The sequence below is a fragment of the Oncorhynchus clarkii genome, chromosome 10, assembly GCF_045791955.1.
Source record: "Oncorhynchus clarkii lewisi isolate Uvic-CL-2024 chromosome 10, UVic_Ocla_1.0, whole genome shotgun sequence".
Classification (NCBI taxonomy): Eukaryota; Metazoa; Chordata; class Actinopteri; order Salmoniformes; family Salmonidae; genus Oncorhynchus; species Oncorhynchus clarkii.
In genome coordinates, this window is record NC_092156.1 from 19,665,317 (window position 1) to 19,693,206 (window position 27,890).

Here is a 27,890-nt window from a genome sequence, read left to right on the forward strand (position 1 = left end):
CATATCGCTGAGTTTAAGTTTAAGCTCTTGTAGTCTTTAATGGTTCCTATGGATATCTTCAGTTCCTCTAAGATTTAAGATTAAGAATGGTGTCAAATGGAGAGGAGGGACCAAAACCAGCCTGTATTTTTCAGCCCTCCTACACAGGACCAGAGCAGAGGCATACACAAGATGGAGAACACTAAGGTACATTAGACAAGAGCACCGTCGAAATGATAGCGCCCGTTACGTAGCATCCTATAACGTCCTATAGCACCTCTATCTTGAGGGAGCTATAGTGGGCCTATGATTTTGACTTAAGTCCACTTCATTTTAAGTCGTCCACTTAAGTTAACTTATTTCCCATGAGAAGGGATCCTCATCCACAACATACTGTATATAATTCTGGTAACGTTCCTAAAAGTTTTCCAGAAATCCCCGTTTGGGATTCTCGCAATCAAGAGGGAATACGCAGGACAAGTAATAATCCAAATGGGAATCCTCCATCTGCGATTTCTGGAAAACATGGGAATTTCTGGGAAGTTTTCTGGAATTTTATTACTGCTACAGTTTAGTCGTTTAGTCAGTGTTTACTATTGAAACTCTACATTTCGTCTACATGTTGTCCTTATGTCTCTCCACAGTGTGGCCAGACTACTGTGTCTGTCTGTCTGTCTGTCCGTCCCCACCTATCACAGATAAAGTTGCAGTAATCCCACAGGCCCTGTCCCAATCTGTCACCAAAAGTTCACTACGGAGGGGGTCGACTGAAGTTTACCCTGACAAGGGGACATGCAAATCCCCTCCACCGAGGGATTAGGGGACTTTGGGAGTGTGGAGAAAATGAGGGAATGCCAAGGGCACAGTTTTAGTGTTTAGGACTATGGCACACCACTCATCTGCAGTGATAAGGAAAGGAAACTTGCGTACGTGCGAGGCATATACAGAGCCTTCAGAAAACATTCACATCAATTGACTTTTTCCACATTTTGTTATGTTACAGTCTGCATTTCAAATGGATTAAATATATATTTTGTGTCACTGGCCAACACACAACACCCCATAATGTTAAAGTGGAATTATGTTTTCAAATTCTTTACAGATTAATTAAAAATGAAAATCTGAAATGTCTTGAGTCAATAAGTATTCAACCCCTTTGTTATGGCAAGCCTAAATAAGTTCAGCAGTTAAAATGAGCTTAACAAACATTGCATATCCCTTTGAGCATGGTGAAGGGAATCTACCAAGCTAACACGTGGAATTGTTTTTAGATGTTCATAGAATTTAGCTATTTGATTTTGAATTTTAGTACCCCTTTAGGTATAAAAAAATATATATTGAAAAATGTTTTGATCAAATATTGAAGTTGACCTTAAATACTATAGCCGATTGAAACACATTGAATAACATTCAAAAATGGAAAACTAAGAGAGTAAAAAAATGTAAGGTTTTGAAGCTCGGGAAATATATACTGTATATATTTTTTGGACACACATGTAACCCCGTATTTTTGTATTGGTTACCTTCAGATGAGACCCGTGACACTTGTGGGGGTCGTAGAGCAAAACCGAGAACAGTGAGATTTTAGGCTAAACCGTACATACATTTTCGTGAGCAGACCGACATACATAAAGGCATTGGAAGGGCGACATACTGTAGGCAGATCGACATACTGTAGGCAGATGTGGAAAGGCGACATACTGTAGGCAGATGTGGAAGGGCGACATACTGTAGGCAGATGTGGAAAGGCGACATACTGTAGGCAGATGTGGAAAGGCGACATACTGTAGGCAGATGTGGAAGGGCGACATACTGTAGGCAGATGTGGAAGGGCGACATACTGTAGGCAGATGTGGAAGGGCGACATACTGTAGGCAGATGTGGAAAGGCCGTAGGCAGATGTGGAAGGGCGACAGATTGTAGGCAGATGTGGAAGGGCGACATACTGGGCAGATGTGGAAGGGCGACATACTGTAGGCATACTGTAGGCAGATGTGGAAGGGCGACATACTGTAGGCAGATGTGGAAGGGCGACATACTGTAGGCAGATGTGGAAGGGCGACATACTGGGCAGATGTGGAAAGGCGACATACTGTAGGCAGATGTGGAAGGGCGACATACTGTAGGCAGATGTGGAAGGGCGACATACTGTAGGCAGCATTGTAGGCAGATGTGCGACATACTGTAGGCAGATGTGGAAAGGCGACATACTGTACAGATGTGGAAAGGCGACATACTGTAGGCAGATGTGGAAGGGCGACATACTGTAGGCAGATGTGGAAGGGCGTAGGCAGATGTGGAAGGGCGACATACTGTAGGCAGATGTGGAAGGGCGACATACTGTAGGCAGATGTGGAAAGGGCGATGTGGAAGGGCATACTGTAGGCAGATGTGGAACATACTGTAGGCGACATACTGTAGGCAGATGTGGAAAGGCGACGACATACTGTAGGCAGATGTGGAAGGGCGACATACTGTAGGCAGATGTGGAAGGGCGACATACTGTAGGCAGATGTGGAAAGGCGACATACTGTAGGCAGATGTGGAAGGGCGACATACTGTAGGCAGATGTGGAAGGGCGACATACTGTAGGCAGATGTGGAAAGGCGACATACTGTAGGCAGATGTGGAAGGGCGACATACTGTAGGCAGATGTGGAAGGGCGACATACTGTAGGCAGATGTGGAAGGGCGACATACTGTAGGCAGATGTGGAAAGGGCGACATACTGTAGGCAGATGTGGAAGGGCGACATACTGTAGGCAGATGTGGAAGGGCGACATACTGTAGGCAGATGTGGAAGGGCGACATACTGTAGGCAGATGTGGAAGGGCGACATACTGTAGGCATGTGGACATGTAGGTGGAAGGGATGTGGAAGGGAAGGGCGACATACTGTAGGCAGACATACTGTAGGCAGATGTGGAAGGGCGACATACTGTAGGCAGATGTGGAAAGGCGACATACTGTAGGCAGATGTGGAAGGGCGACATACTGTAGGCAGATGTGGAAGGGCGACATACTGTAGGCAGATGTGGTGGATTAAGACATAGCCCATGCAAACAAAACATATCTCTAGCTTAAATTGATGGATTTTGATTAGGATTTTTAATTATGTTCATTAGAATGAAGCATTGTTGCTTCAATAGACTTAAGGATTTTAATTGCACTTTGCATGGTGTATGAATAAACCCAGTCGCTACAAAGACACAGGCGTCTTTCCTAACTCAGTTGCCGGAGAGGAAGGAAACCGCTCAGGTATTTCACCATGAGGCCAATGGTGACTTTAAAACAGATACAAAGTTTAATGGCTGTGATAGGAGAAAACTGAGGATAGATAAACAACGTTATAGTGTTGTTGATCTAAATGACAGTTAAAAGAAGGAAACCTATACAGAATTTTTTTTTTCAAAACATGCATCCTGTTTGCAACAAGGCACTAAAGTAAAACTGCAAAAATGTGGCAAAGAATTTCACTTTATGTCCTGAATACAAAGCTTTATGTTTAGGAAGAATCCAACACAACACATCACTGAGAACCACTCTTCACATTTTTGAAGTATGTTGGTGGCTGCATCATGTTATGCATATGCTTGTCATCGGCAAGGACTAGGGAGTTTGTTAGGATAAAAAAAAAACGTAATAGAGCTAAGCACAGGCAAAATCCTAGAGGAAAACCCTAGGCTTGGTTTTTGCTCTGACATGCACCGTCAACTATGGGACCTTATATAGACAGGTGTGTGCCTTTCCAAATAATGTCCAATCAATTGAGTTTACCACAGGTGGACTACAATCTAGTTGTAGAAACATTTCAAGGATGATCAATGGAAACAGGATGCACCTGAGCTCAATGTCAAGTCTCACATCGAAGGGTTTGAATGTTTATGTAAATAAGGTATTTCTGTTTCTATTTTGAATACATTTGCAAACATTTCTAAAAAACGTTTTTCGCTTTGTCATTGTAGGGTGTAGATTGATGAGGAAAAAATGTATTTAATCCATTTTAGAATAAGGCTGTAACGTAACAAAATGTGAGAATACTTTCCGAGTGTATTGCACTTTTCATGTTGCCTACTTTGGCCAGCTAATAGCCTAACCATCGATCAAGCAATATGGACTAAATGATCAAATCCTCTTGCTGCAGGATTATTTTGCTGTGACAATATATGTCAAAATAAGATCCTACATATGTACACAATCCAATGGGAGATGAAGACCCAGTGGTGAGATGATTGACAGGTCTAAAGGTTATCCGCTACTGATGTTCCATCCTTTACTTTAATGAAGGTTAATCCTGATCCTCAGATACCCACACAGGGAGAGAGAGAGAGCGAAAGAGAGAGGGAAAGACATACAAACACACGTTTCCCCAAGGCACCCCATAATAATTAAGGCAGTAACTAATATCCCTGTGTGCTTGTCTCTGGCAGTAACGCCAGATCTCCATGGCAACGGGAGGGAGAGAGGAGAGTGTGTGTGATTGAAGTGGTGACATGGGAGCACCCTAATTGAGAACAAATCCCAGTTTAGTGTAACAAATGGCAGCCTATTCCCTGTGTAGTTCTGTATAGTGTATACTGTATAGTTCTGTATCGCTTTGTATAGTGTATATTGAGTCATATGGTCCCTGGTCCAAAGTAGTGCCCTATATGGGGATAGGATGCCATTTGCCACGCATGACACTGTTTTTGACTCAGGATACTAGACAGATAATACTACATAATTTAGACTATCATAATAATATTCAGACATATTTTTGGATGCCATTAAAGCACCCAAACATTCTAGCGTAGCTAATACAGTGCCTTGCGAAAGTATTCAGCCCCCTTGAACTTTGCGACCTTTTGCCACATTTCAGGCTTCAAACATAAAGATATAAAACTGTATTTTTTTGTGAAGAATCAACAACAAGTGGGACACAATCATGAAGTGGAACGACATTTATTGGATATTTCAAACTTTTTTAACAAATCAAAAACTGAAAAATTGGGCGTGCAAAATTATTCAGCCCCTTTACTTTCAGTGCAGCAAACTCTCTCCAGAAGTTCAGTGAGGATCTCTGAATGATCCAATGTTGACCTAAATGACTAATGATGATAAATACAATCCACTTGTGTGTAATCAAGTCTCCGTATAAATGCACCTGCACTGTGATAGTCTCAGAGGTCCGTTAAAAGCGCAGAGAGCATCATGAAGAACAAGGAACACACCAGGCAGGTCCGAGATACTGTTGTGAAGAAGTTTAAAGCCGGATTTGGATACAAAAAGATTTCCCAAGCTTTAAACATCCCAAGGAGCACTGTGCAAGTGATAATATTGAAATGGAAGGAGTATTAGACCACTGCAAATCTACCAAGACCTGGCCGTCCCTCTAAACTTTCAGCTCATACAAGGAGAAGACTGATCAGAGATGCAGCCAAGAGGCCCATGATCACTCTGGATGAACTGCAGAGATCTACAGCTGAGGTGGGAGACTCTGTCCATAGGACAACAATCAGTCGTATATTGCACAAATCTGGCCTTTATGGAAGAGTGGCAAGAAGAAAGCCATTTCTTAAAGATATCCATAAAAAGTGTCGTTTAAAGTTTGCCACAAGCCACCTGGGAGACACACCAAACATGTGGAAGAAGGTGCTCTGGTCAGATGAAACCAAAATTGAACTTTTTGGCAACAATGCAAAACGTTATGTTTGGCGTAAAAGCCACACAGCTCATCACCATGAACACACCATCCCCACTGTCAAACATGGTGGTGGCAGCATCATGGTTTGGGCCTGCTTTTCTTCAGCAGGGACAGGGAAGATGGTTAAAATTGATGGGAAGATGGATGGAGCCAAATACAGGACCATTCTGGAAGAAAACCTGATGGAGTCTGCAAAAGACCTGAGACTGGGATGGAGATTTGTCTTCCAACAAGACAATGATCCAAAACATAAAGCAAAATCTACAATGGAATGGTTCAAAAATAAACATATCCAGGTGTTAGAATGGCCAAGTCAAAGTCCAGACCTGAATCCAATCGAGAATCTGTGGAAAGAACTGAAAACTGCTGTTCACAAATGCTCTCCATCCAACCTCACTGAGCTCGAGCTGTTTTGCAAGGAGGAATGGGAAAAAAATTCAGTCTCTCGATGTGCAAAACTGATAGAGACATACCCCAAGCGACTTACAGCTGTAATCGCAGCAAAAGGTGGCGCTACAAAGTATTAACTTAAGAGGGCTGAATAATTTTGCACGCCCAATTTTTCAGTTTTTGATTTGTCAAATAAGTTTGAAATATCCAATAAATGTCGTTCCACTTCATGATTGTGTCCCACTTGTTGTTGATTCTTCACAAAAAAATACAGTTTTATATCTTTATGTTTGAAGCCTGAAATGTGGCAAAAGGTCGCAAAGCTCAAGGGGGCCGAATACTTTCGCAAGGCACTGTATGTTGCCATGTCAACTTTTAACTAGATATAAAAAATAATGCCATTTTTATTTTGTTGGGGGGGGTTGCAAGTGTGGTACCTTCTGTAACAAATGTTCTTGTAAGTTTTGGCGGCTTTTTTTGTCCCAAAAATATTCAGCCAGCCATGTAAGTCATTACATTCTACAACAACCTGACTCAACCTTGACCTGTGTTGGCTATGCTGCCTTACTCTAGTCTGGTCTAAGTGCGATAAGTTTGGCCTGTTTGGTCAGTGCTGATTGCTTCGGTCTGCCCTACCATTTATATGAATATCATTTTGGCTTGAGAGAGTGTGAGAGAGTGTGAATTTGTACAGGCTCATGTAGGGTCAAATAGATTTCCAGGATTTCCAGGTGTTTTCATTCTTCATCAGGGTAGCAATGGAGAGATGGAGGGAGGGAAGTGGGGAGAGGAGGAGAGGGAGAGGGGAATAGCATGAATAACTAAAGCAATAGTGGCTAGCCTGGGGGCGTATCATGCTGGGAACGGACAACACCTCGTCATTTATTTAGGCTCTTCTCAAGGTCAACCTTATGTGGCTCTCCTCTCTTTCTCTCTCTCTCACTCTCTCTCTCTTTATCTCTCTCTAGATATATATATATATCTCTTCCCTCTCTCTCCTAATTTACTCTTTATACAGTATATCTCTGCTATTATGTAATATTGTACATCAGATGCTGTGATCCTGATTACCTGTCCACAAACACACAACTCATGCAGACATCAAATAATGAAAGTATGTGCATGGTGAGTCACACACACACACATCTCTCTGTGGCTAACACCGGAGACGTCCCATCATCTTATTCACTTGGCTGAGAGAGATGTTGCAGTGACAGTTTTGTAGGAATTCAAGTGTGTGTGTCTCTAATAGTGTGTGTGTGTCTAATCGTGTGTGTGTTATGAAAGAGTAAGGTCGCATGGTCAGTGGGGGGCTGGGGCATTTTGACCCTTAGCAAAACTAGAACCTCTATACCTCCATACAGTATGTATGTTTCAGCAACAGGCTTGTGTGTGTGTGTGTGTGTACAGTATGTGTGGGTATGTGTCACCACTTCAATATGTAGGTTGCGCTGGGTCTCTGGTGTAGCATGATGGACACGTCTGGGCTCCACAGGCTCCACAGGCTCCACTGCTAATCGTTTGTCTGTGTGAGGCTGAACCAACCTGATTACAGTGAGGCAGGCCGCTCGGACTGGCCAAAGCAGCAGCAGCCAGCAGTTAGGGCTGCATCTGAAATGGTATCCAATTCCATAGTGCAATACGTTTGACCAGGGCCCGCAGATACTCATGCATGCACACACACAATCGCAGACACAATCACATTCCCCATTGATGTTCCCAGTCTCGTCTCCCCTTGTAACACGGCTGTCTCGCTCCCGTCACCCATGTAACATGCTAAACCCAGGGTCAGACTATACCATTCCCCATCCCATAGGGGCAACCGTATGGCAGCGATGATCCCTCCCCAGATAACAACCTCCTCCTCCCCCCCTTCCTTCCCCCAGTTGGCCATGGACCATCAGGGTATGCCAATCTGTCAACATGGATGAAAGTCACTAGAGTCACCTCGGATCAACACAGACTGGAAAGAGGGAGCCCCCTGGCTAACTGTCTGTCCTTAGTCACAGCTGCTGGCTACTCGAAGGGTGAGAGTGAAACCGAGAGAGAAATAATAATAATAATGGTGAGAGAGAGAGAGAGAGAGAGAGAGAGAGAGAGAGAGAGAGAGAGAGAGAGAGAGAGAGAGAGAGAGAGAGAGAGAGAGAGAGAGAGAGAGAGAGAGAGAGAGAGAGAGAGAGAGAGAGAGAGAGAGAGAGAGAGAGAGAGAGAGAGAGAGGTAATCTGTACTCAAATCCAGAGTTAAAAGAGGGCATAGTAATGTATTCTACAGCATAGCATTCAGTGTACATGCTTTGCTGCTGCGGCTCTTGTTTGGTGAGATCTTTGCTATATGTTGGGCACAAGCACAGCCCCAATGTGACACAGGGTGTGTGTGTGTGTGTGTGAGAGAGAGGTTGGTGGCATGTTCTAGGACAAGACTAGAGGGGACACAGTGTGCAATAAGGGGAACGGGTTGGTGATGTGGAATATTTTCAGAAAGTCCCTTCTTACACCCTTTTCACATTACTGAGCAGAGCTGTACTGCACTGGCCTGGGTGCACATCTACCATAGTCACTGTGTGCTGGAAAGAAAGGGCCATGAGAAAATAAAAAATGAAATAACCATGCCAGTTCAGCAGTGTACGGTTTGGGTCGGTTCAGGTCTGCACGGTAATGTGAATCATGAAAAGGCTTGTTTCAGGTCGGCATCGACTTGTGAAATGGTGTGAAATGCTGAGTTTGACAAAACAACAGGAACTGAAGGGGTTTTCATAGAGCTTCTCTCTATGTTTGGTTTGTACCGAAGGTGGAGAGAGAACATTGTTTGTTAACTCCAATGCACCATTATGTTTGACTCTCCTCACAACCTTCCCCCCCCCCCGCTCGCTTGAGAGTCGGCTTATCTGTCTCCCTTGAGCCAACAAACAAGACAAAAACAGAGCTGAACGGAAGGAACGCTGTGTGACGTTGTCGGTCGCTCTCCAAAGCACTGCCAGCTCTTTTCATAACACCAATAAACATTGAAAGAAAGAAAGAAAGAAAGAAAGAAAGAAAGAAAGAAAGAGATTGACACCGAAGCGCATTGGGTTTTAATGAGCCACTTTGCCTTAAGGTGGATCTGAATATGGGCTGGATGGTGTTGTGAAGTCAGTGTGCTCTTAGAGCTCCCCCCTGTGGTAGGTTGGCAGAATAGCACTCTGTTCCCAAATTACCTATTGGCACAAGTTATTATTATTGGGGGGGTATTTGTTGAGAAAGGACAGTGAAGGGGAGACAGGAAAAGTAGGTGAGATTGCGAGTCAGAAGGGCAGTAGACCGGATTTGAACCCATTCCGACTTTCAGATGTATTCAGGCCACTTGACTTTTTCCACAGTTTGTTACGTTACAGCCTTATTCTAAAATCGATTTTAAAAAAGAATTCCCTCATAAATCTACACACAATACTCCATAATGACAAACTGAAGAGTTTTTTTATTATTATCCAAAGAAATATCACATTTACATAAGTATTCAGACCCTTTACTCAGTACTTTGTTGAAGCACCTTTGGCAGCAATTACAGCCTTGAGTCTTCTAGGCTAAAAGCTTGACACTCCTGTATTTGGGGAGTTTCTCTGATTCTTCTCTGCTGATTCTTCTCTGCAGATCCAAGCTCTGTCAGGTTGGATGGGGAGTGTGCTCTGGAGCAGGTACTTAGCTCCGTTCATCTTTCCCTCAATCCGTTCATCTTACCAATCCTGACTAGTTTCCCACTCCTTGCCGCTGAAAAACATCCCCACAGCTGGCCTTCTAGGCAGAGATGCAAAGGAAAAGACGTATCTCAGACTGGCCAATAAAAATAAAAGTTTAAGATGGGCAAAAGAACACAGACACTGAACAGAGGAACAATGTGTAGAAGGCCAGCATCCCGAGTCGCCTCTTCACTGTTGACGTTGAGACTGGTGTTTTGCGGGTACTATTTAATGAATCTGCCAGTTGAGGACATGTGAGGCATCTGTTTCTCAAACTAGACATTCTAATGTACTTGTCCTCTTGCTCAGTTATGCACCGGGAACTCCCACTCCTCTTTCTATTCTGGTTAGAGACAGTTTGCTCTGTTCTGTGAAGGGAGTAGTACACAGCGTTGTATGAGATTTTCAGTTTCTTGGCAATTTCTCACATGGAATAGCCTTCATTTCTCAGAACAAGAATAGACTGACGAGTTTCAGAAGAAAGGTATTTGTTTCTAGCCATTTTGAGCTTGTAATCAAACCCACAAATGCTGATGCTCCAGATACTCAACTAGTCTAAAGGTCAGTTTTATTACTTCTTTAATCAGACAACAGTTTTCAGCTGTGCTAACATAATTGCAAAATAGTTTTCTAATGATCAATTATCTTTTTAAATTGATACACTTGGATTAGCTAACACAACGTGCCATTGGAACACAGGAGTGATGATGTTCCATTTAAAATCAGCTGTTTCCAGCTACAATAGTAATTTACAACATTAACAATGTCTACACTGTATTTCTGATCAATTTGATGTTATTTTAATGGGCAAAAAAAAGTGCTTTTCTTTCAAAAACAAGGAAATGTCTAAGTGACCCCAACCTTTTGAATGGTAGGTCTTATCTTTAATCCATTTTAGAGTGAGGCTGTAAAGTAACAAAATGTCTCAAATGGGCGGAGTCTAAAGACTTCCTGAATGAATGTATACGTGTGTCAGGGTCAGCAGCTCTAACCGCTAGACCACACATGTCACTGATACGTTTGTCTGTAACTCACTCTCACTTCTTAATACAGTTTGTGGATTTGTGTTGATTCATAATAATTAGTGTTATTGATGGACTCTTCTGTCTATCACACCCCCTACTCTCCTCTTCTCTTTTCTTCGCCATGCTCACTCTTTTGTTACTCCCCCTCCTTCTCATTCTCTCCTCCACACTTCCCTTATTCCTCTCCTTCCTCTCCTCCTTCCTTCCCCCGTCCGCTCTCTCCTCTCCTCCTCTCCCTCCTCCCCTTTCCTTCCTCTTCCTCTCTCTCTCCCCCAGGTCTCTGTCGGGGCGTATTGTGGGTGGTGTGTGGTGGTTCTTCACACTCATCATCATCTCCTCCTACACGGCCAACCTGGCTGCCTTCCTCACAGTAGAGAGGATGGTGTCGCCTATAGAGAGTGCTGAGGACCTGGCTAAACAGACAGACATCGCCTACGGTACCCTAGACTCCGGCTCCACTAAAGAGTTCTTCAGGGTGAGTATAGTGCTGGACTAGACACCAGCTGTGTCTGTTTTATCATATTATAGCCTTGTCCTACATATGTAAGATCTTAATTTGAGGCAGTTACCTACAGCAACAGGGAAATGTGAATTATTATGTGGATTATAATTAATGGACATTTAAAAAAAGTTAAAATCAAAGTGGAAATTAAAAACTTCAAAAACTTTAAACCTCTAGTACACCACAAGTTTTACATTTCCAGTTCTCCTGGAACAGGGTGATCAAATTAAGATCCTACATCTGTATTTCATAGGCTTTTTGTGTATGTAGGAATATGAAGTTATAGGGTGCGTAGTATTGAACAGATCAGCTCACACACACACACACGACACCATGTGTTGTACTCAATACTGATCAGTTCACGCATAATTCAAGCATAATCATTCACTGGGGGAGGAGTGTGTGTTTTTACAGTAAGTGTTTCCAGTCAATATTCACTCCACCAGTAAATCTTTACAGTACACTAATTAACCCTCCATGTCCTCCTCTCTATGTGGCTATGCTCGCTCTATGCTCTCTCTCCACCCTCCTCCACCTCTACTCTTCCTCCACCCCTCCTCCGATCTGACCCAAACCAACCACAGAGGTCAAAGATCGCGGTATACGAGAAGATGTGGGGCTACATGAAGTCAGCCGAACCGACTGTGTTTACCAAGAACACCCAGGAGGGGGTTGTACGTGTGCGGAAGAGCAAAGGGAAGTACGCTTTCCTATTGGAGTCAACCATGAACGAGTACACAGAACAACGGAAACCCTGCGACACCATGAAGGTCGGCGGCAACCTGGACTCCAAAGGATACGGAGTGGCCACCCCCAAGGGTTCACTGTTAAGGTGGGTGGAGTAGTACAACAATATGTCCAAGCTGTGCGTGTTGTTATGTTATTCCACCTTCCCTGGCGTGCTGCCTGAACATGTATAATAACGCTTTTGTAACACTTATTTGGGTTGGATTTTTTTTTCATGCATAGTGATCATGAAGGTTAAGGTAGTGGCTTTTACATTTGTGTTTGGTGTGCATGTGGTCATGGCAACAGTTGTTTTTGTTGCAGCTCTACTTCTTCGGTGTCAGGTAATGTTTGTGCTGCTTTGTGTTGGTGTGCCAGTGGGAGTTGAAACAGTGTGTTGAAAGGCCCTAGATAAGTTCAAATATTACTCTAATATATTACTATGACCAATGTTGCAAAATACTGGCAACTTTCTCCAAATTCCTGGATTTTCTGCTTATTCCCTTCTGAATCCGGGAATATCCCGAACTGGGATTTCTGGAAAACCTGGGGAATTTTGGCAAGGTTAACGGAATGTTGCGAACCAAACTGCACTAATTAGGGAAAAGAGTGCTATTTGGGACGTAGACATAGTGAATGTCAAATGAGATGGTCGGATATACAGTTGAAGTCGGAAGTTTATATACACCTTAGCCAAATACATTTAAACTCTGTTTTTCACAATTCCTGACACTTAATCCTAGTAAAAATTCCCTGTCTTAGGTCAGTTAGGATCACCACTTTATTTTAAGAATGTGAAATGTCAGAATAATAGTAGAGAGAATGATTTATTTCAGCTTTTATTTCTTTCATCACATTCCCTGTTGGTCAAACGTTTACATACACTCAATTAGCATTTGGTAGCAATGCCTTTAAATTGTTTAACTTGGGTCAAACATTTTGGGTAGCCTTCCATAAGCTTCCCACAATAAGTTGGGTGAATTTTGGCCCATTCCTCCTGACAGAGCTGGTGTAACTGAGTCAGGTTTGTAGGCCTCCTTGCTCGCACACGCGTTTTCAGTTCTGCCCACAAATGTTCTATGGGATTGAGGTCAGGGCTTTGTGACGGCCCTCCAATACCTTGACTTTGTTGTCCTTAAGCCATTTTGCCACAACTTTGGAAGTATGCTTGGGTAATTGTCCATTTCGAAGACCCATTTGCGACCAAGCTTTAACTTCCTGACTGATGTTTTGAGATGTTGATTCAATATATCCACATAATTTTCCTACCTCATGATCTCATCTATTTTGTGAAGTGCACCAGTCCCTCCTGCAGCAAAGCACCCCAACAACATGATGCTGCCACCCCCGTACTTCACGGTTGGGATGGTGTTCTTTGGGTTGCAAGCCTCCCTATTTTTCTCCAAACATAACGATGGTCATTATGGCCAAACAGTTCTATTTTTGTTTCATCAGACCAGAGGACATTTCTCCAAAAAGTACAACCTTTGTCCCCATGTGCAGTTGCAAACCGTAGTCTGGCTTTTTTATGGCGGTTTTGGAGCAGTGTCTTCTGCCTTGCTGAGCAGCCTTTCAGGTTATGTCGATATAGGACTTGTTTTACTGTTGATATAGATACTTTTGTACCTGTTTCCTCCAGCATCTTCATAAGGTCTTTTGCTGTTGTTCTGGGATTGATTTGCACTTTTTGCACTAAAGTACGTTAATCTCTAGGAGACAGAACGCGTCTCCTTCCTGAGCGGTATGAAGGCTGAGTGGTCCCATGGTGTTTATACTGTACTTGCGTACTATTGTTTGTACAGATAAACGTGGTACATTCAGGCGTTTGGAAATTGCTCCCAAGGATGAACCAGACTTGTGGAGGTCTACAATTTTTTTCTGGGGTCTTGGCTGATTTCTTTTGATTTCCCATAATGTCAAGCAAAGAGGTACTGAGTTTGAAGGTAGGCCTTGAAATACATCCACAGGTACACCTACAATTGACTCAAATGATGTCAATTAGCCTATCAGAAGTTTCTAAAGCCATGATGACATTTTCTGGAATTTTCCAAGCTGTTAAAGGCACAGTCAACTTAGTGTATGTAAACTTCTGACCCACTGGATTTGTGATACAGTGAATTATAAGTGAAATAATCTGTCTGTAAACAACTGTTGGAAAATTACTTGTCATGCACAAAGTAGATGTCCTAACCAACATGCCAAAACTATAGTTTGTTAACAAGAAATTTGTGGAGAAGTTAAAAAATTAGTTTTAATGACTCCAACCTAAGTGTAATGTAAACTTTCGACTTCAACTGTAAGTCATGTGAATGTCATATCAGATAGTGGAATATAAGTGATGTGAATGCGAGCCATGTCAATGATCAGTCCTGTCTGACTTGGCTAGACTAGAGCTGCTTTATACACAGTGGAATTTACAGACTTGCCTAAAAAAAAAACATCCCAGTCACCACAGGGAGTTAGTTTCACTTTGCCAAAACTAGTGTGTGTGTGTGTTCCTGTGTGTACTGGCCACATTTTCATGAATCCATTGCGAAAGGACTGATAAAAGTGAACTTGCATTTTCAAAGTTTTTTTAGAATGAGTGAGATAATGTTATTTTTGGGAGGGAAAAGACACTGCAAATGATAAAAGCAAACAAGCACCCCTTAGCAAGTTATCTCAGCCTATACTATAATGCTCAGACTATCTATTAGTGAATACTGCTTCTGGTTTACCATATATCCTTTAATACATGGAAAATGGAACAAATAGCCATGATCACATGTAAACTGTAGAGAGGAGCACCTCAGTGCAGTATGTAAACTAACTATAGATCTATGTTGTTGACCACCTGACCCTAGATAGGGCCTACAGAGCATTCTGTCTCAATCAATCAATCAATGATGTTTATTTTATAAAGCCCTTTTTACATCAGCAGTTGCTACAAAGTGCTTATAAACACACTAGCAACGGTCGTGAAAATTGGTAAAATGTCAAGAACACCGTTCTGATAAATGTACCAGTTGCATAGTGGAGTAGGATACTCCATACTTGTTGACTGAACTACAGCACTGGTAAGTGTTTGAGTGGTCATAACAGACGTTTGTGCAATTGTACAATCAACAGGAACATGTGTTTTGCACAAGCAAGAGTTGGAATGTGCATTGCTTTTCTTTTTAAATAATTTGATCCAGCAACAATTATGTGACAAGTGAATTAACACCCCACAAAAACAAGAAAATAATTACTGGAAAGTGGCGAATCCTGAGGTGGGCTGGACGTTCGCATTGCAAGACACACAGACGCATGCACGCACACACACTATTTTTCCACAATCCAACATCAACCCTTACCTGTCTGTAAATTCCACTGACTGTGCTTCTCTAGAATGGAACAACATGAGTTTGCAATGCAAACAACAACTGGTGCAGGATTTACCCACTGTTTTCTGCAAGAGGAGTCACTGACAGATCATGGTAGTTCCCGATGGAGTCCATTTTTTTCAGCATTATTATCGGTTGCTTTCCCCTGCTCAGATGTGGCATGCATCAACCATTGGTTGCATGCCACATCCTCGACTGTGTCATCAACTGACAAATTGCTATAACATGGGATGTTGTTAGCTGATACGTAAAATACCTATCCAGACATTGTCAGATCTGGCATGTGTCAGTAACGCATGGGCAGAGAAACGTGCCCATCATCTTCTGTCAGTCACTTCTCCTGGTCACCATGGAAACCCACCAATCAGCATGCAAAGCAGCTATAATGTCAGACAAGGCTGCAATTTCCCACGGCATTAACCCTAAAGTGTCTCTAAAAGGGTTAGATGTTTAATTATATTTTTCTTCTCTTCTCATCAGCTTTTACTGAAATAGTTATTTTACTAATGTTGCTATCAGTTACATTTCTGTCTCTCTCATTTATGGTGTGTGCTTGATATTACTGCAAAGTCGAGCTGAAAGGCACTGAATGCACGTGGACAAATCTCTCTTGATGCAAGTTTTACTCCTCTGAATCAAAATATACAGTATATATAACATGACGTTACTACACAATCATTTCCCTATGGGCCCTGGTCAATATATGCACCATTTTGGATGCACAAAATGTGTAATGGAGTCTAACTATCAATCAGGTTGTGTGAAGAAAGACAAAATACATTCTGGTCAGTGGCCACAAGGGAAAAATGGACATGCTGTAATTTAGTTTCCTTGGCTCAAACTGAAGTGAACCAAGTTCCAACTTGAGGATTGTCCGTTCTGTGTATAAGGGTCCAATCTGTGGGGCAAATACAAATTTCCACTCAAGTCAAAATATAACTTCTCCCATTGACATCACTGCATGACTAAGTGAAAATGTATGACTTAAGTGGAAGTTAGGCTTTGCCCCCTGTGTATAGAGGGAGGGTTTATTGTTACAGATAGATCATTAACACACCCCTATTTCCACCCTTGTGCCCCCTTTACAATCCCACCCTTCCCCCTCCTATCCCCAATTGGATGCTATTGACTCACCTTCACTCACCCAAATATGTTTTATCATTTTCAAGAAGCGCAGTTAACCTGGCAGTGTTAAAACTGAATGAACAAGGCCTGTTGGACAAATTGAAAAACAAGTGGTGGTACGACAAGGGAGAGTGTGGCAGCGGCGGAGGTGGCGAGAAGGTTAGCCACCCGTGTGTCAGCCCCATGCCGATTGGGTAAAACTGTTGCCGTGGTAACGGGGGCATCTGCCGGGGCGACACCCATCCTGTGGCCCGCAGTGGCGTTGTGACGCACCACAGTGGCACATATTGTAGAGTGGAAAGTGATTACTGTCAAACCACAGATATGCTCTATTGATAGATGTTATTGTTCACCTATTCATAATCTAAAGCTTAAGTGAAACGTTTTTGAAGACACTTCACTTTTTTGAAGTCACAGTCACCGCCCTATTGTGTACTCCCACTAAACACTACATTGTGCATGTCATACACAACGTATCTTATGCCAAAACATGAAGTTGTCCTTTGATAACTTTCGTGCTCACTTGAAAAAGAGATGTACATCTCATTGTGACTTTCCTAGTTAATTAACGGATAAATACATTTTAAATACATGTTTGTTTGGTAATTGTTGACCTGGTACAAAATCCAGCCAATAGTTGAGGCTTCACAGTAATGGCCTTCGATTGGTTGTTGTGAGATAGGCCCCAGCAGTATGTGCCCGTTCCAGAAAGCGATGAAGCGGGGGCCCCATGTATATGTCTGTAGCGCTCAGCCCCTCAGGCGCCCCCTCCTCGACCACGAGCATAGAGACATGTAAACAAATGGGGCTCCTGTCTCCGTCACTTCCAAATGTTAAGTGCTCTGAATGGGCTCTTTAGGTTTCTGACTGAATAACATAAAATAACATGTCCTATGATGTTATTTATGTTATTTCCCCCTCCCCCCTGACCCTTCCCCGACCCCTCGACCTCACACGTGCGGTTTTGAAGAACGCCGGTAAACCTAGCCGTGTTGAAACTGAGTGAATCAGGCGTCTTAGACAAGCTGAAAAACAAATGGTGGTACGATAAGGGCGAGTGTGGACCCACGGCCTCAGGAAGTAAGGTCAGTCTCCTGCAAGTCCTGGGACCACACCTCCTCACTGACTGTTCTGTCACACTGATGAACCCCACCCATCGCAGACAGACAGATAGGAAGACAGGTAGACGGGTAGAAAGGCAGACAGGTAGGTAGGCAGGTAGAAAGGCAGACAGAGGTTTACTGAGAGATAGGTAGGTAGGCAAGCAGATAGGGAGGCAGGCAGACAGGCAGACAGGCAGGCTTGCTGACACACACGCACAAAACTAGGACAGAGAGACTTAAAGCGTAGCCTGAGGGATACAACAGATCACACTAGAAGGCATGCTCACAATTCAGTGGTAAGCAGCACAGCAATGTACTGTCCTCTACCATTCAACATTTTGGGGTCACTTAGAAATGTCATTTTTGATCAGAAATACAGTGTAGACATTGTTAATGTTGTAAATGACTATTGTAGCTAGAAATGGCAGATTTTTTTATGGAATATCTAAGAGGCCCATTATCAGCAACCATCACTCCTGTGTTCCAATGGCACGTTGTGTTAGCTAATCCAAGTTTATCATTTTAAAAGGCTAATTGATCATTAGAAAACACTTTTGCAATTATGTTAGCACAGCTGAAAACTGTTGTCCTGATTGAAGAGGCAAAAAAACTGTCCTTTAGACTAGTTGAGTATCTGGAGCAACAGCATTTGTGGGTTTGATTACAAGCTCAAAATGTCCAGAAACAAATAACATTCTTCTGAAACTAGTCAGTCTATTCTTGTTTTGGGAAATGAAGGCTATTCCATGTGAGAAATTGCCAAGAAACTGAAGGTCTCGTACAATGCTGTGTACCACTCCCTTCACAGAACAGCGCAAATTGGCTCTAACCAGAATAGAAAGAGGAGTGGGAGGCCCCAGAGCACAACTGAGCAAGAGGACAAGTACATTAGTGTCTAGTTTGAGAAACAGACGCCTCACAAGTCCTCAACTGGCAGATTCATTCAATAGTACCCGCAAAACACCAGTCTCAACGTCAACAGTGAAGAGGCAACTCCGGGATGTTGGCCTTCTAGGCAGAGTTGCAAAGAAAAAGCCATATCCCAGGCTGGCCAATAAAAACAAAAGATTAAGATGGGCAAAAGAACACAGACACTGGACAGAGGAAGATTGGAAGAAATAGTTATGGACAGACGAATCTAAGTTTGAGGTGTTCGGATCACAAAGAACAACATTTGTGAGACCCAGAAAAAGATTAAAAGATGCTGTAGGAGTGCTTGACACCATCTGCCAAGCATGGTGGAGGCAATGTGATGGTCTGGGGATGCTTTGATGGTGGTAAAGTGGGAGATTTGTACAGGGTAAAAGTGATTTTGAAGAGTGAAAGCTATCACTCCATTTTGCAACGACATGCCATACCCTGTGGACGGCACCTAATTGGAGCCAATTTCCTCCTACAACAGGATAATGACCCAAAGCACAGCTCCAAACTATTCAAGAACTATTTAGGGAAGAAGCAGTCAGCTGGTATTCTGTCTATAATGAAGTGGCCAGCACAGTCACCGGATCTCAACCCTATTGAGCTGTTGTGGGAGCAGCTTGACCGTAAGAAGTGCCCATCAAGCCAATCCAACTTGTGGGAGGTGCTTCAGGAAGCATGGGGTGAAATCTCTTCAGGTTACCTCAACAAATTGACAACTAGAAGGTCTGCAAGGCTGTAATTGCTGCAAATAGAGGATTCTTTGACGAAGGAAAAGTTTGAAGGACACTATTATTTCAATTAAAAATCATTATTTATAACCTTGTCAACATCTTGACTACATTTCCTATTCATTTTGCAACTCATTTCATGTATGTTTTCATGGAAAACAAGGACATTTCTAAGTGACCCTAAACCTTTGAACGGTAGTGTATGAAATGATGATACCCGCAGGATCACATTCATATGGTTGTCACCTGTATCTGTGCACACTTAGTAGTGTATACTTAGTAGGGCACTTAGCAATGAATGTATTCAAGTTGTGCAGTTGTGATGTCCCAGCAGATTATTAGTATCATAGAATTAGAATGAGTAGAACAGGTTTGAAACCTATTATTTTTTATGATTAGTATGCCAGTCATCCCAGCTCACTCTAGATTGGATATATCAAGTATAGCAGTTGGCCACTACTCAAGCATGTAAAGTGAACTCCCGCCTCAACAAAGAAGCATGTAAACGCCTTAGCGGCAAAACAAGTCCTTGTCAAGTATAATTAAAAAGTAGCTCTCCAGTTTTGTTAGAATGTGCTCACACACATTCCCATCAGCAGCAGATCAGATGCATAACAAGGCAGTGTTTAGTGAAGTCTGTAACCTGAACATAGTCCTTTTGAAAAGAAATCATCCTACTTTAGGAGCAGGAATCCAACCTGCTCCAAAAGAGGAGATAAGAAATGTGATGTTTTAAACCACAGCATCTAATTACAAAATGACAATAAGCAGAGATAACCAAGGGCTAGGGAGCTACTATAGAGTTTAGACCGAGAGAGTTTGTTGACAGCTAGCAAACTAGAATAATTGTTTTCCTTTTTAATTGCTCTAAAACATCATAGTCAAGCTTTAGATTGATTTGAATGGTAATGTCATGATGATAACAGCTACAGCCCTAGCCACAGAGCTCATAGCTAGAGAAGGTGGACTGGAAAGTATGTCTGTGTGTGTGTGTGTTATATTTGTTAACTTTGTGTACTTGTGTTGTAATGTGTAATATAATGTGTAATATAATTGCCTGGTATTTTATGTATGAGTATGTATGTGAGTCTGTGTTTTCATTTGTGTGTTCTCGGCACCCCACCACTGTCACGCCTCTGATTTCCTGTCTGCCCTGTGTCTCTCCTCCAACCCCTCAGGACAAGTCGTCCCAGGCCCTGTCGTTGAGCAACGTGGCGGGGGTCTTCTATATCCTTGTGGGGGGCCTGGGTCTGGCCATGCTGGTGGCCCTCATCGAATTCTGCTACAAGTCCCGGAACGAGGCCAAGCGAATGAAGGTGGAGGCACCGATGTCTGAACACCACCACCACCACCTCCCCCACCACCTAACCCCTAGCAGCCCCCGCCCCAGCTGCTCCAGCCCCAGAACAAGCCCTCACCCCAGTCACAGTCCTGGCTATAGTCCTGGCCACACCCCCGGCCCCAGCCCTTCCCCAAGCACCCACAACTTAGCCACGTATAGTGAGGTTTTCGACGGGTATGGGAGCGATGATGGGAGTGATGGGGATGTTATGATATAAGGCCAGTATAGAAAAGTCCTCCTCCATCCCCCACCCACCCCTCTAGGCCCCCCTCCTGTGGTACTGTAAGTTGACCCTCACTTATTGGCCGCTAGCTAGCTTGCCATGCTGCTGATTGACTGTACAACTGGTGGCAATGCTTCCTTTACTTCCTCTGCCTTGTGATTCGCTCGTTTGTGGTCATGTGACTTACTCGTCTGTCTCTTGGCTTCCTGGCGGGGGCTTTAAGATGGCCGCCGTTTCTATTGTCTGTTTGGTTTGTTTGGCTGCAGACAATGTCTCCTGCTGTTGACTGTGACTAGGGTTGCACACTTCTGGAAGCTTTTCCAAAATTCCCACGTTTTAGAGAAATCCCGGTTGCAGGAATCCCTCCCTGCTTATTCCCCATTGATTCTGGGAATTTCCCAACCGGGATTTCTGGAAATCTAGGAATTTGGGATATTATTCTCATGTTTTCCAGAAATACCAGTTGGAGGATTTCCTGTTGGTGTATTCCATCCTTACTTATCACTCCGTGAATCCACCAACCTGGATTTCTGGGAATTTGGGGAAAGTTTCCCAGATTTCCCAGGAATTCTCAGGTTTTCTCGAAATCCCCTCTCTGCTTATTTCCTTCTTATTCCAGGAATCCTCCAACCTTGATTGTTTGGGAAAGTTTCTGGAATTTCACAACCCTGAATATGACACACACAGGCACCTGCTAACATCACACATAGCCATAGTGCTCTGTCTAAACCAAGGGCATCAGTTGGGTATGGCAGTCGCACAAACATTTTAAGTAGGCAAAAAAAGTAGACAAATTATCTTTCGTATCCTGATTTAAAATGCAACTGCTGTTTATCGTAACGTCAGACTGGTTTTAGGACCATGCGGAGAATCGCTCGGAGAGCAGCTGCCAACCTGCGCCCTTTTCTCTCACATTTAGAAAGCAGAGGACAGAGACAGTGGCAGCTTGCCAGTCAGCTGTTTAGGCCGATTGCCGATTGCTTTGAATTTGATGACGGTATTTGAACTCAGCCTTGTAAACCTTATTGTAATCTGATAGCCAGGGGTTAATTGAATTGGGAATTTGGAGGTGGGGAAGCCTTCCTTTTTGGTGACCATTCAAAAGCGATTTTATTGTTATTAAAATATAGGCTGTGAAAACTGTCGGCCTAATTTATATTTACGTTAATTTACCAAGTAGGCTAGTGCAATTTTGGTTTCATGTATTGGCATGAACATAAACAGAACTGAACAACTTTCTTTTTAGAGCATTTCCCCAAAATACATGTCCTGTTTTTGGATTAATAACAATAAAATAACAATTGTAGGCTATAACAAATGTTCTGTCATGCAGTGACATAATTATAATTGATAGAACTATTTTTACTTCTTGCTGTAGGCCTACTTCATCATCATCCTCTGCCTGCATCCCTATCTGTAGCCTACCTGTCTCTGGTACAATGCATTTCCACCTCTCACTTTATCAGTCTTGCTTGTCCATCTTCCTCAATTCAATTCTTACAGATCAATCTTGCAGGCAAAACGTCATTAAATATTGTTCAGTTATTTAGCCATAGTGTGGATGTAGGGCTGTTTTTGAAATACAATAATCACCCAGACAGTGCAACTACTGTGTGGCCAACACAATAATATCAGAGACAAGCTGGCCCGGGGAAAGATGTGCGAGCCACCCCTTCGTTATTCCAAACAATATTCTCAGAGCTGCCTTGTTGATACAAAATGTTTCAGTATTCTCAGAGCCAACTTGTTCATTGATATAATGTTTCAATAGTTTCAGGCCCACCTTGTTGATGTTGATTTTAATTTACAATGAATCCTACCATTTATAAAGATCTGCGTACAGGTTATATATATATTGTAGGCTACCTAACTATGGCCTAAAAATGTCTAACTGCCCAAATGTCTAATACCCCCCCCCCCCCCACACACACACACACACACACACACACACACACACACACACACACACTTTGCCATTCCCTAGGTTTAGCTAAACTAACACCACTTTTCTAAAAATGACAATATAAGAAGGGAGAACCACAGGTTTTAATGAGAAACCAGCCCCAAGTACACGTTAAGTTAGATAAAGCAATATAACACCATACATTATTGGCGTGTTAAAGCCTAGAGTAAGTGGAAACTAACTGCCCCTCTGTATTGACTTGAGCTCCGATCTCTGAGATATTTCCCTCGGGTCCAATGATTTTTGACTTGCAGATCTACAGTATGTGTCTGACGTGGTTATGTGTCTCCTGTTGGTGCTGTAGGCCCCCAGCTGCCCTGTCGTCCCTCGCCCACACATAAATCATCCAATGTCTAATAACCATAGTAGTCAATGGTAGTCTTGTATCAAATGTGCACATAAAGTGGTGTTATAAGATTTTATTGAATGGCCATGATGGATGTCCTGTGATTCTGTGGTGTGACGTTAGATGTAGTTACTGTACTATATTCATCCCTGACATTATCCATCTTCATGATGCTTCCTGATCTTAGAATTGTTAGTGTAATTTTGTATGTCCAGATGAGCTGACATGTTTTTCTCTGTCCCTCTCTTCCCTTTTCTTTCTCTCACTATTCCCTCTCTCTCTCTCTCTCCCTGTCCCCCTTGCTTTCTCTCACTATTCCCTCTCTCTATCTCCCTGTCCCCCTTGCTTTCTCTCACTATTCCCTCTCTCTCTCTCCCTGTCCCCCTTGCTATCTCTCTCTCCCCTATTTCTTCCCCTCTCCCTCTGTCTGTTCCCACCCTCTCTTCCCTTTTCTTTCTCTCACTATTCCCTCTCTCTCTCCCCTGTCCCCTTGCTTTCTCTCACTATTCCCTCTCTCTCTCTCTCCCTGTCCCCTTGCTTTCTCTCACTATTCCCTCTCTCTCTCCCTGTCCCCCTTGCTTTCTCTCTCTCTCCCCTCTCTCTCTCTCTCCCTGTCCCCCTTGCTTTCTCTCTCTCCCCTCTTTCTTCCCCTCTCCCTCTGTCTGTTCCCACCCTCTCATTCCCTTTTCTTTCTCTCACTATTCCCTCTCTCTCTCCCTGTCCCCTTTCTTTCTCTCACTATTCCCTCTCTCTCTCCCTGTCCCCCTTGCTTTCTCTCACTATTCCCTCTCTCTCTCCCTGCCCCCCTTGCTTTCTCTCACTATTCCCTCTCTCTCTCTCTCCCTGTCCCCCTTGCTTTCTCTCACTATTCCCTTTCTCTCTCTCTCCCTGTCCCCCTTGCTTTCTCTCTCTCCCCTATTTCTTCCCCTCTCCCTCTGTCTGTTCCCACCCTCTCTTCCCTTTTCTTTCTCTCACTATTCCCTCTCTCTCTCTCCCTGTCCCCTTGCTTTCTCTCACTATTCCCTCTCTCTCTCTCCCTGTTCCCTTGCTTTCTCTCACTATTCCCTCTCTCTCTCCCTGTCCCCCTTGCTTTCTCTCACTATTCCCCCTCTCTCTCTCTCCCTGTCCCCCTTGCTTTCTCTCTCTCTCCCCTCTCTCTCTCTCCCTGTCCCCCTTGCTTTCTCTCTCTCCCCTCTTTCTTCCCCTCTCCCTCTGTCTGTTCCCACCCTCTCTTCCCTTTTCTTTCTCTCACTATTCCCTCTCTCTCTCTCCCTGTCCCCTTGCTTTCTCTCACTATTCCCTCTCTCTCTCTCCCTGTCCCCTTGCTTTCTCTCACTATTCCCTCTCTCTCTCTCCCTGTCCCCCTTGCTTTCTCTCACTATTCCCTCTCTCTCTCTCTCCCTGCCCCCCTTGCTTTCTTTCTCTCTCCCCTCTCTCTCTCTCTCCCTGTCACCCTTGCTTTCTCTCTCTCCCCTATTTCTTCCCCTCTCCCTCTGTCTGTTCCCACCCTCTCTTCCCTTTTCTTTCTCTCACTATTCCCTCTCTCTCTCTCCCTGTCCCCCTTGCTTTCTCTCTCTCCCCTCTTTCTTCCCCTCTCCCTCTGTCTGTTCCCACCCTCTCTTTTTCTTATATTTGTCTCTCCTCTTTCTCACTACCCCCATTTCCCCTCTCTCTGTCTCTATCCCCGTTTCTCTTCCTGTCCCCCCCCCCTTTCCCTACCCAGCTGACCTTCACGGAGGCCATGAGGAACAAGGCACGCCTGTCGATCACAGGCAGTGTGGGGGAGAATGGGCGCGTCCTGACGCCCGACTGTCCCAAAGCGGTCCACTCGGGCCCCTCACTCCGCCAGAGCTCCGGCCTGGCCTTGGTCTCCTCTGAGCTCCCGTGAAAACCAAAAACCTTCCAAGTGCCTTAAAAATGACCAACCCACAACCACCATATACCACAAAGACACAGGACAAACACCACCCAAACCGGACACCACCACCAGTGTGTGGGCAGACAGGGACTAACTAACATTGTGGAAGTTTTTTTAATATAGCAGAAATTGGGACTTTGCCATTTGAGTATGTAGTGAATCTGTGGCCATTTTGGATGGAGTTCTGTGGAAAAGTACAATCTGTATTTTTACTATGTGGCCAAGTGAGGGCTATTTGTAATCAAGCTGCCATTTTCGGGTGCAGAGGTGGAGATTGCATCTGAGATGTTCCACTGAAGACCCTGTGCCAACTTATCATTGCGATCACTGGCGAAGGAAGAGCAGGAGGAATTGAGAGTGAAGTAAAAATGAAAAATAAAGGAAGACCAGAAAACTTGAAACGTGTAACTGTGGATCATTGGGTTGCTGACTGAATTGGCAAACTGAATTACAATCAAGATTGTTTTCCAAATGTGGACAATTGTTACCAGATGAGAGCAGTGTTCAAAAAACAACTGTCAGACAACAATCTCACTGAATATCAATATCTGACATCATGTGGGGGAGTGTCTCCCGTTGTCATCATGGAGATAAAAACTATAATTATTAATAAACTACAATAACTCTATTGATAATACATATAAGATAAATAAACTGTGAAGATTTAGTAAATATGTATATTCTGTGAAGACGAAGCTTAAGAAAAAAGATGTTCTGTACATAGAGACTGTATAACATGCTTGCTTTTTCAACAGATGTAAATAGCTGATTCAGTAGTGGACAGAGGGCAGTTCTCTTTTTGTAACCATCTTTAAAGAAATAATTCATCGCAATAATGGATAAGACGACGTTGTTGAAAAAGGAGAGACATTGAGACAGCGTTTTATTCCTTCAACGTTCAGTTCAGAGCGTCATGTTCCATGGGCATAGTATCAACTCTGCCCATCTAGATACCTGTTCTCTACATATTAATATATTCAGCGATGAATGTTAATTAGTCCCATCCTCATCCTCGAGCATCGCCCCCATCCTCTAGCCACACCCCACACTGTGCAGTCATAGACCAGAAGTGGCTGATAGACCGAATTTTATGTTTAAATGCTTTACTTGCGTTTCCACTAGAAAACAAACAATATTTTTTGTGTCGTTTGTTCTATTTTTTGTAACGATCAATTACATTTAAAATGACTGTCCGTCTCCTGATTTTTCAATGTTTTTTCAATGTTCACGGCTGTTGAACGTTGAACGTCTTATGTGGATAGATATTTTAGATAATTGTGTATGGAGAGAATAATGCATTTTTTTAATGTGAAATGAGAAATGCCATTTTTTTCCTCATTGCTGTATTATTTCACTAGTCAAAGCTCATATAAACAGTATTTATTGAGTAAAAAAGAAGACAAAGAAGAATATTTGTATTATTGAGCCATGGTCAAAGCTTTGGCCCTCTTGGTCCCTAACACTGTGGATCCTCAGTAGAAGAATCTATGGTCTACTTCCTGTCATTGAAGTTATTAGTGTGCAGTGGAGGTTTCAACACATGGCCAATGGAAGGGCAACCTCTAGGCCCGTGGGCAGCAATAGGACAATGACTTTTACTGTGTCATCCTTTTGTCTCTTTCATTTTCAACTTTTTTTCCCCCAAAACCTGTTTCTGCTATTGTTGTTGTCGGACAAATATGTGCAATGTTATCAATGTTTTCAATTGCTGCCTCTGTCTTTTTCCCTTACACACATTCACATACACGTCCACATACATGTACACATAGTAGTGGTTGTAGCTTGTATGGCTGCCTGGATGAACCTCCACTTCCGCCCCCCTCTGTCATTTTTATTCAGACATTTGTAACACAAATAAATAATCAAAACATTTAAAAATATATACAAAATAAGACTCATAAATATAAAAAAGAAATAACAAAGACAAATAGAAACAAATGGCAAGATGCCACCCTGGGCGGCTAACCATGTCGCCTATACCTAAATCCGCAACTGTGTACACGACACGTACAGAGGAGGCTGGTGAGAGGAGGTATAGGAGGACTGGCTCATTGTAATGGCTGAATGGAATCAATGAAACAGTATCAAACACATCAAACACATGGAAACCACATGATTGACTCTGTTCCATTGATTCCATTCCAGCCCGTCCTCCTATAGCTTCTCTCACCAGCCTCTTCTGGTACACACACGCACACACACACACACACACACACACCGGATGGACCTTGTTGCTTTGAGAGAATAAACCAGCTAAAATATTTCAGGCCATGCTTTTTGGTTCTGCCGTATGTCTGTAAAATTCAAATGGTATCCTATTTTGGTTTCAATTGTACATCTTTATTTTGATCATTTTTTTAGTAAAAAGTTAATCCAAAGGATTTGTCACTGTGTTTTATTGTGGACAGGTGTGAGAGGGATCTGTGTTAATTCATGAACTTACTTGAGTGTGTTTGTGAGATATTTTTTTTAGATATAACCCACTCACAGGCTGGAATTCAATCAATTACACATTGTCAACTGTTGGGGAGAGTATTATATTTAAAAGGTGTATTCCTGAATCATGAATGACGTTTTTACAATAATAATGCAATATGTTCCATTTACTGTAACTAATGTTTGTGTTCAACTGGTAATAAGATGCACCCAGTCTAATGTAAAGGCTTTATGTAATTTCTAACCAATGTTTAATGATCACGCTCATGTCATGCTTACGTGAGCATTATAAGATACTAAAGCTGTCAAATCCACAAGCAGCTCCCGGCATTAAACCTAAAGCGGACATTACCATTGGTCGCATTAAGATAAATTCCATGCAGCCTTGATTACAAGTTCAAACA

The 27,890-nt window shown here is 43.0% G+C and overlaps 1 protein-coding gene across 2 annotated transcripts in view; it reads left to right on the forward strand.

Moving 5' to 3' along the window:
• The window catches only part of LOC139418116 (glutamate receptor 4-like), a 192,412-nt gene extending 165,035 nt beyond the window's left edge, over positions 1-27,377 (forward strand). Inside the window, exons 12-16 of one of the 2 annotated variants that reach the window (XM_071167321.1) lie at positions 11,065-11,263; positions 11,875-12,122; positions 16,551-16,665; positions 20,437-20,574; positions 24,856-27,377. In XM_071167321.1, the coding sequence (XP_071023422.1) occupies positions 11,065-11,263; positions 11,875-12,122; positions 16,551-16,665; positions 20,437-20,574; positions 24,856-25,020 (865 nt within the window). In that variant the 3' untranslated portion in view covers positions 25,021-27,377. Of the gene's footprint in view, positions 1-11,064; positions 11,264-11,874; positions 12,123-16,550; positions 16,666-20,436; positions 20,818-24,855 lie in introns of those variants that run through there. The other variant, XM_071167320.1, reaches the window with a different exon arrangement.
• The last annotated feature ends 513 nt before the right edge of the window (positions 27,378-27,890 follow it).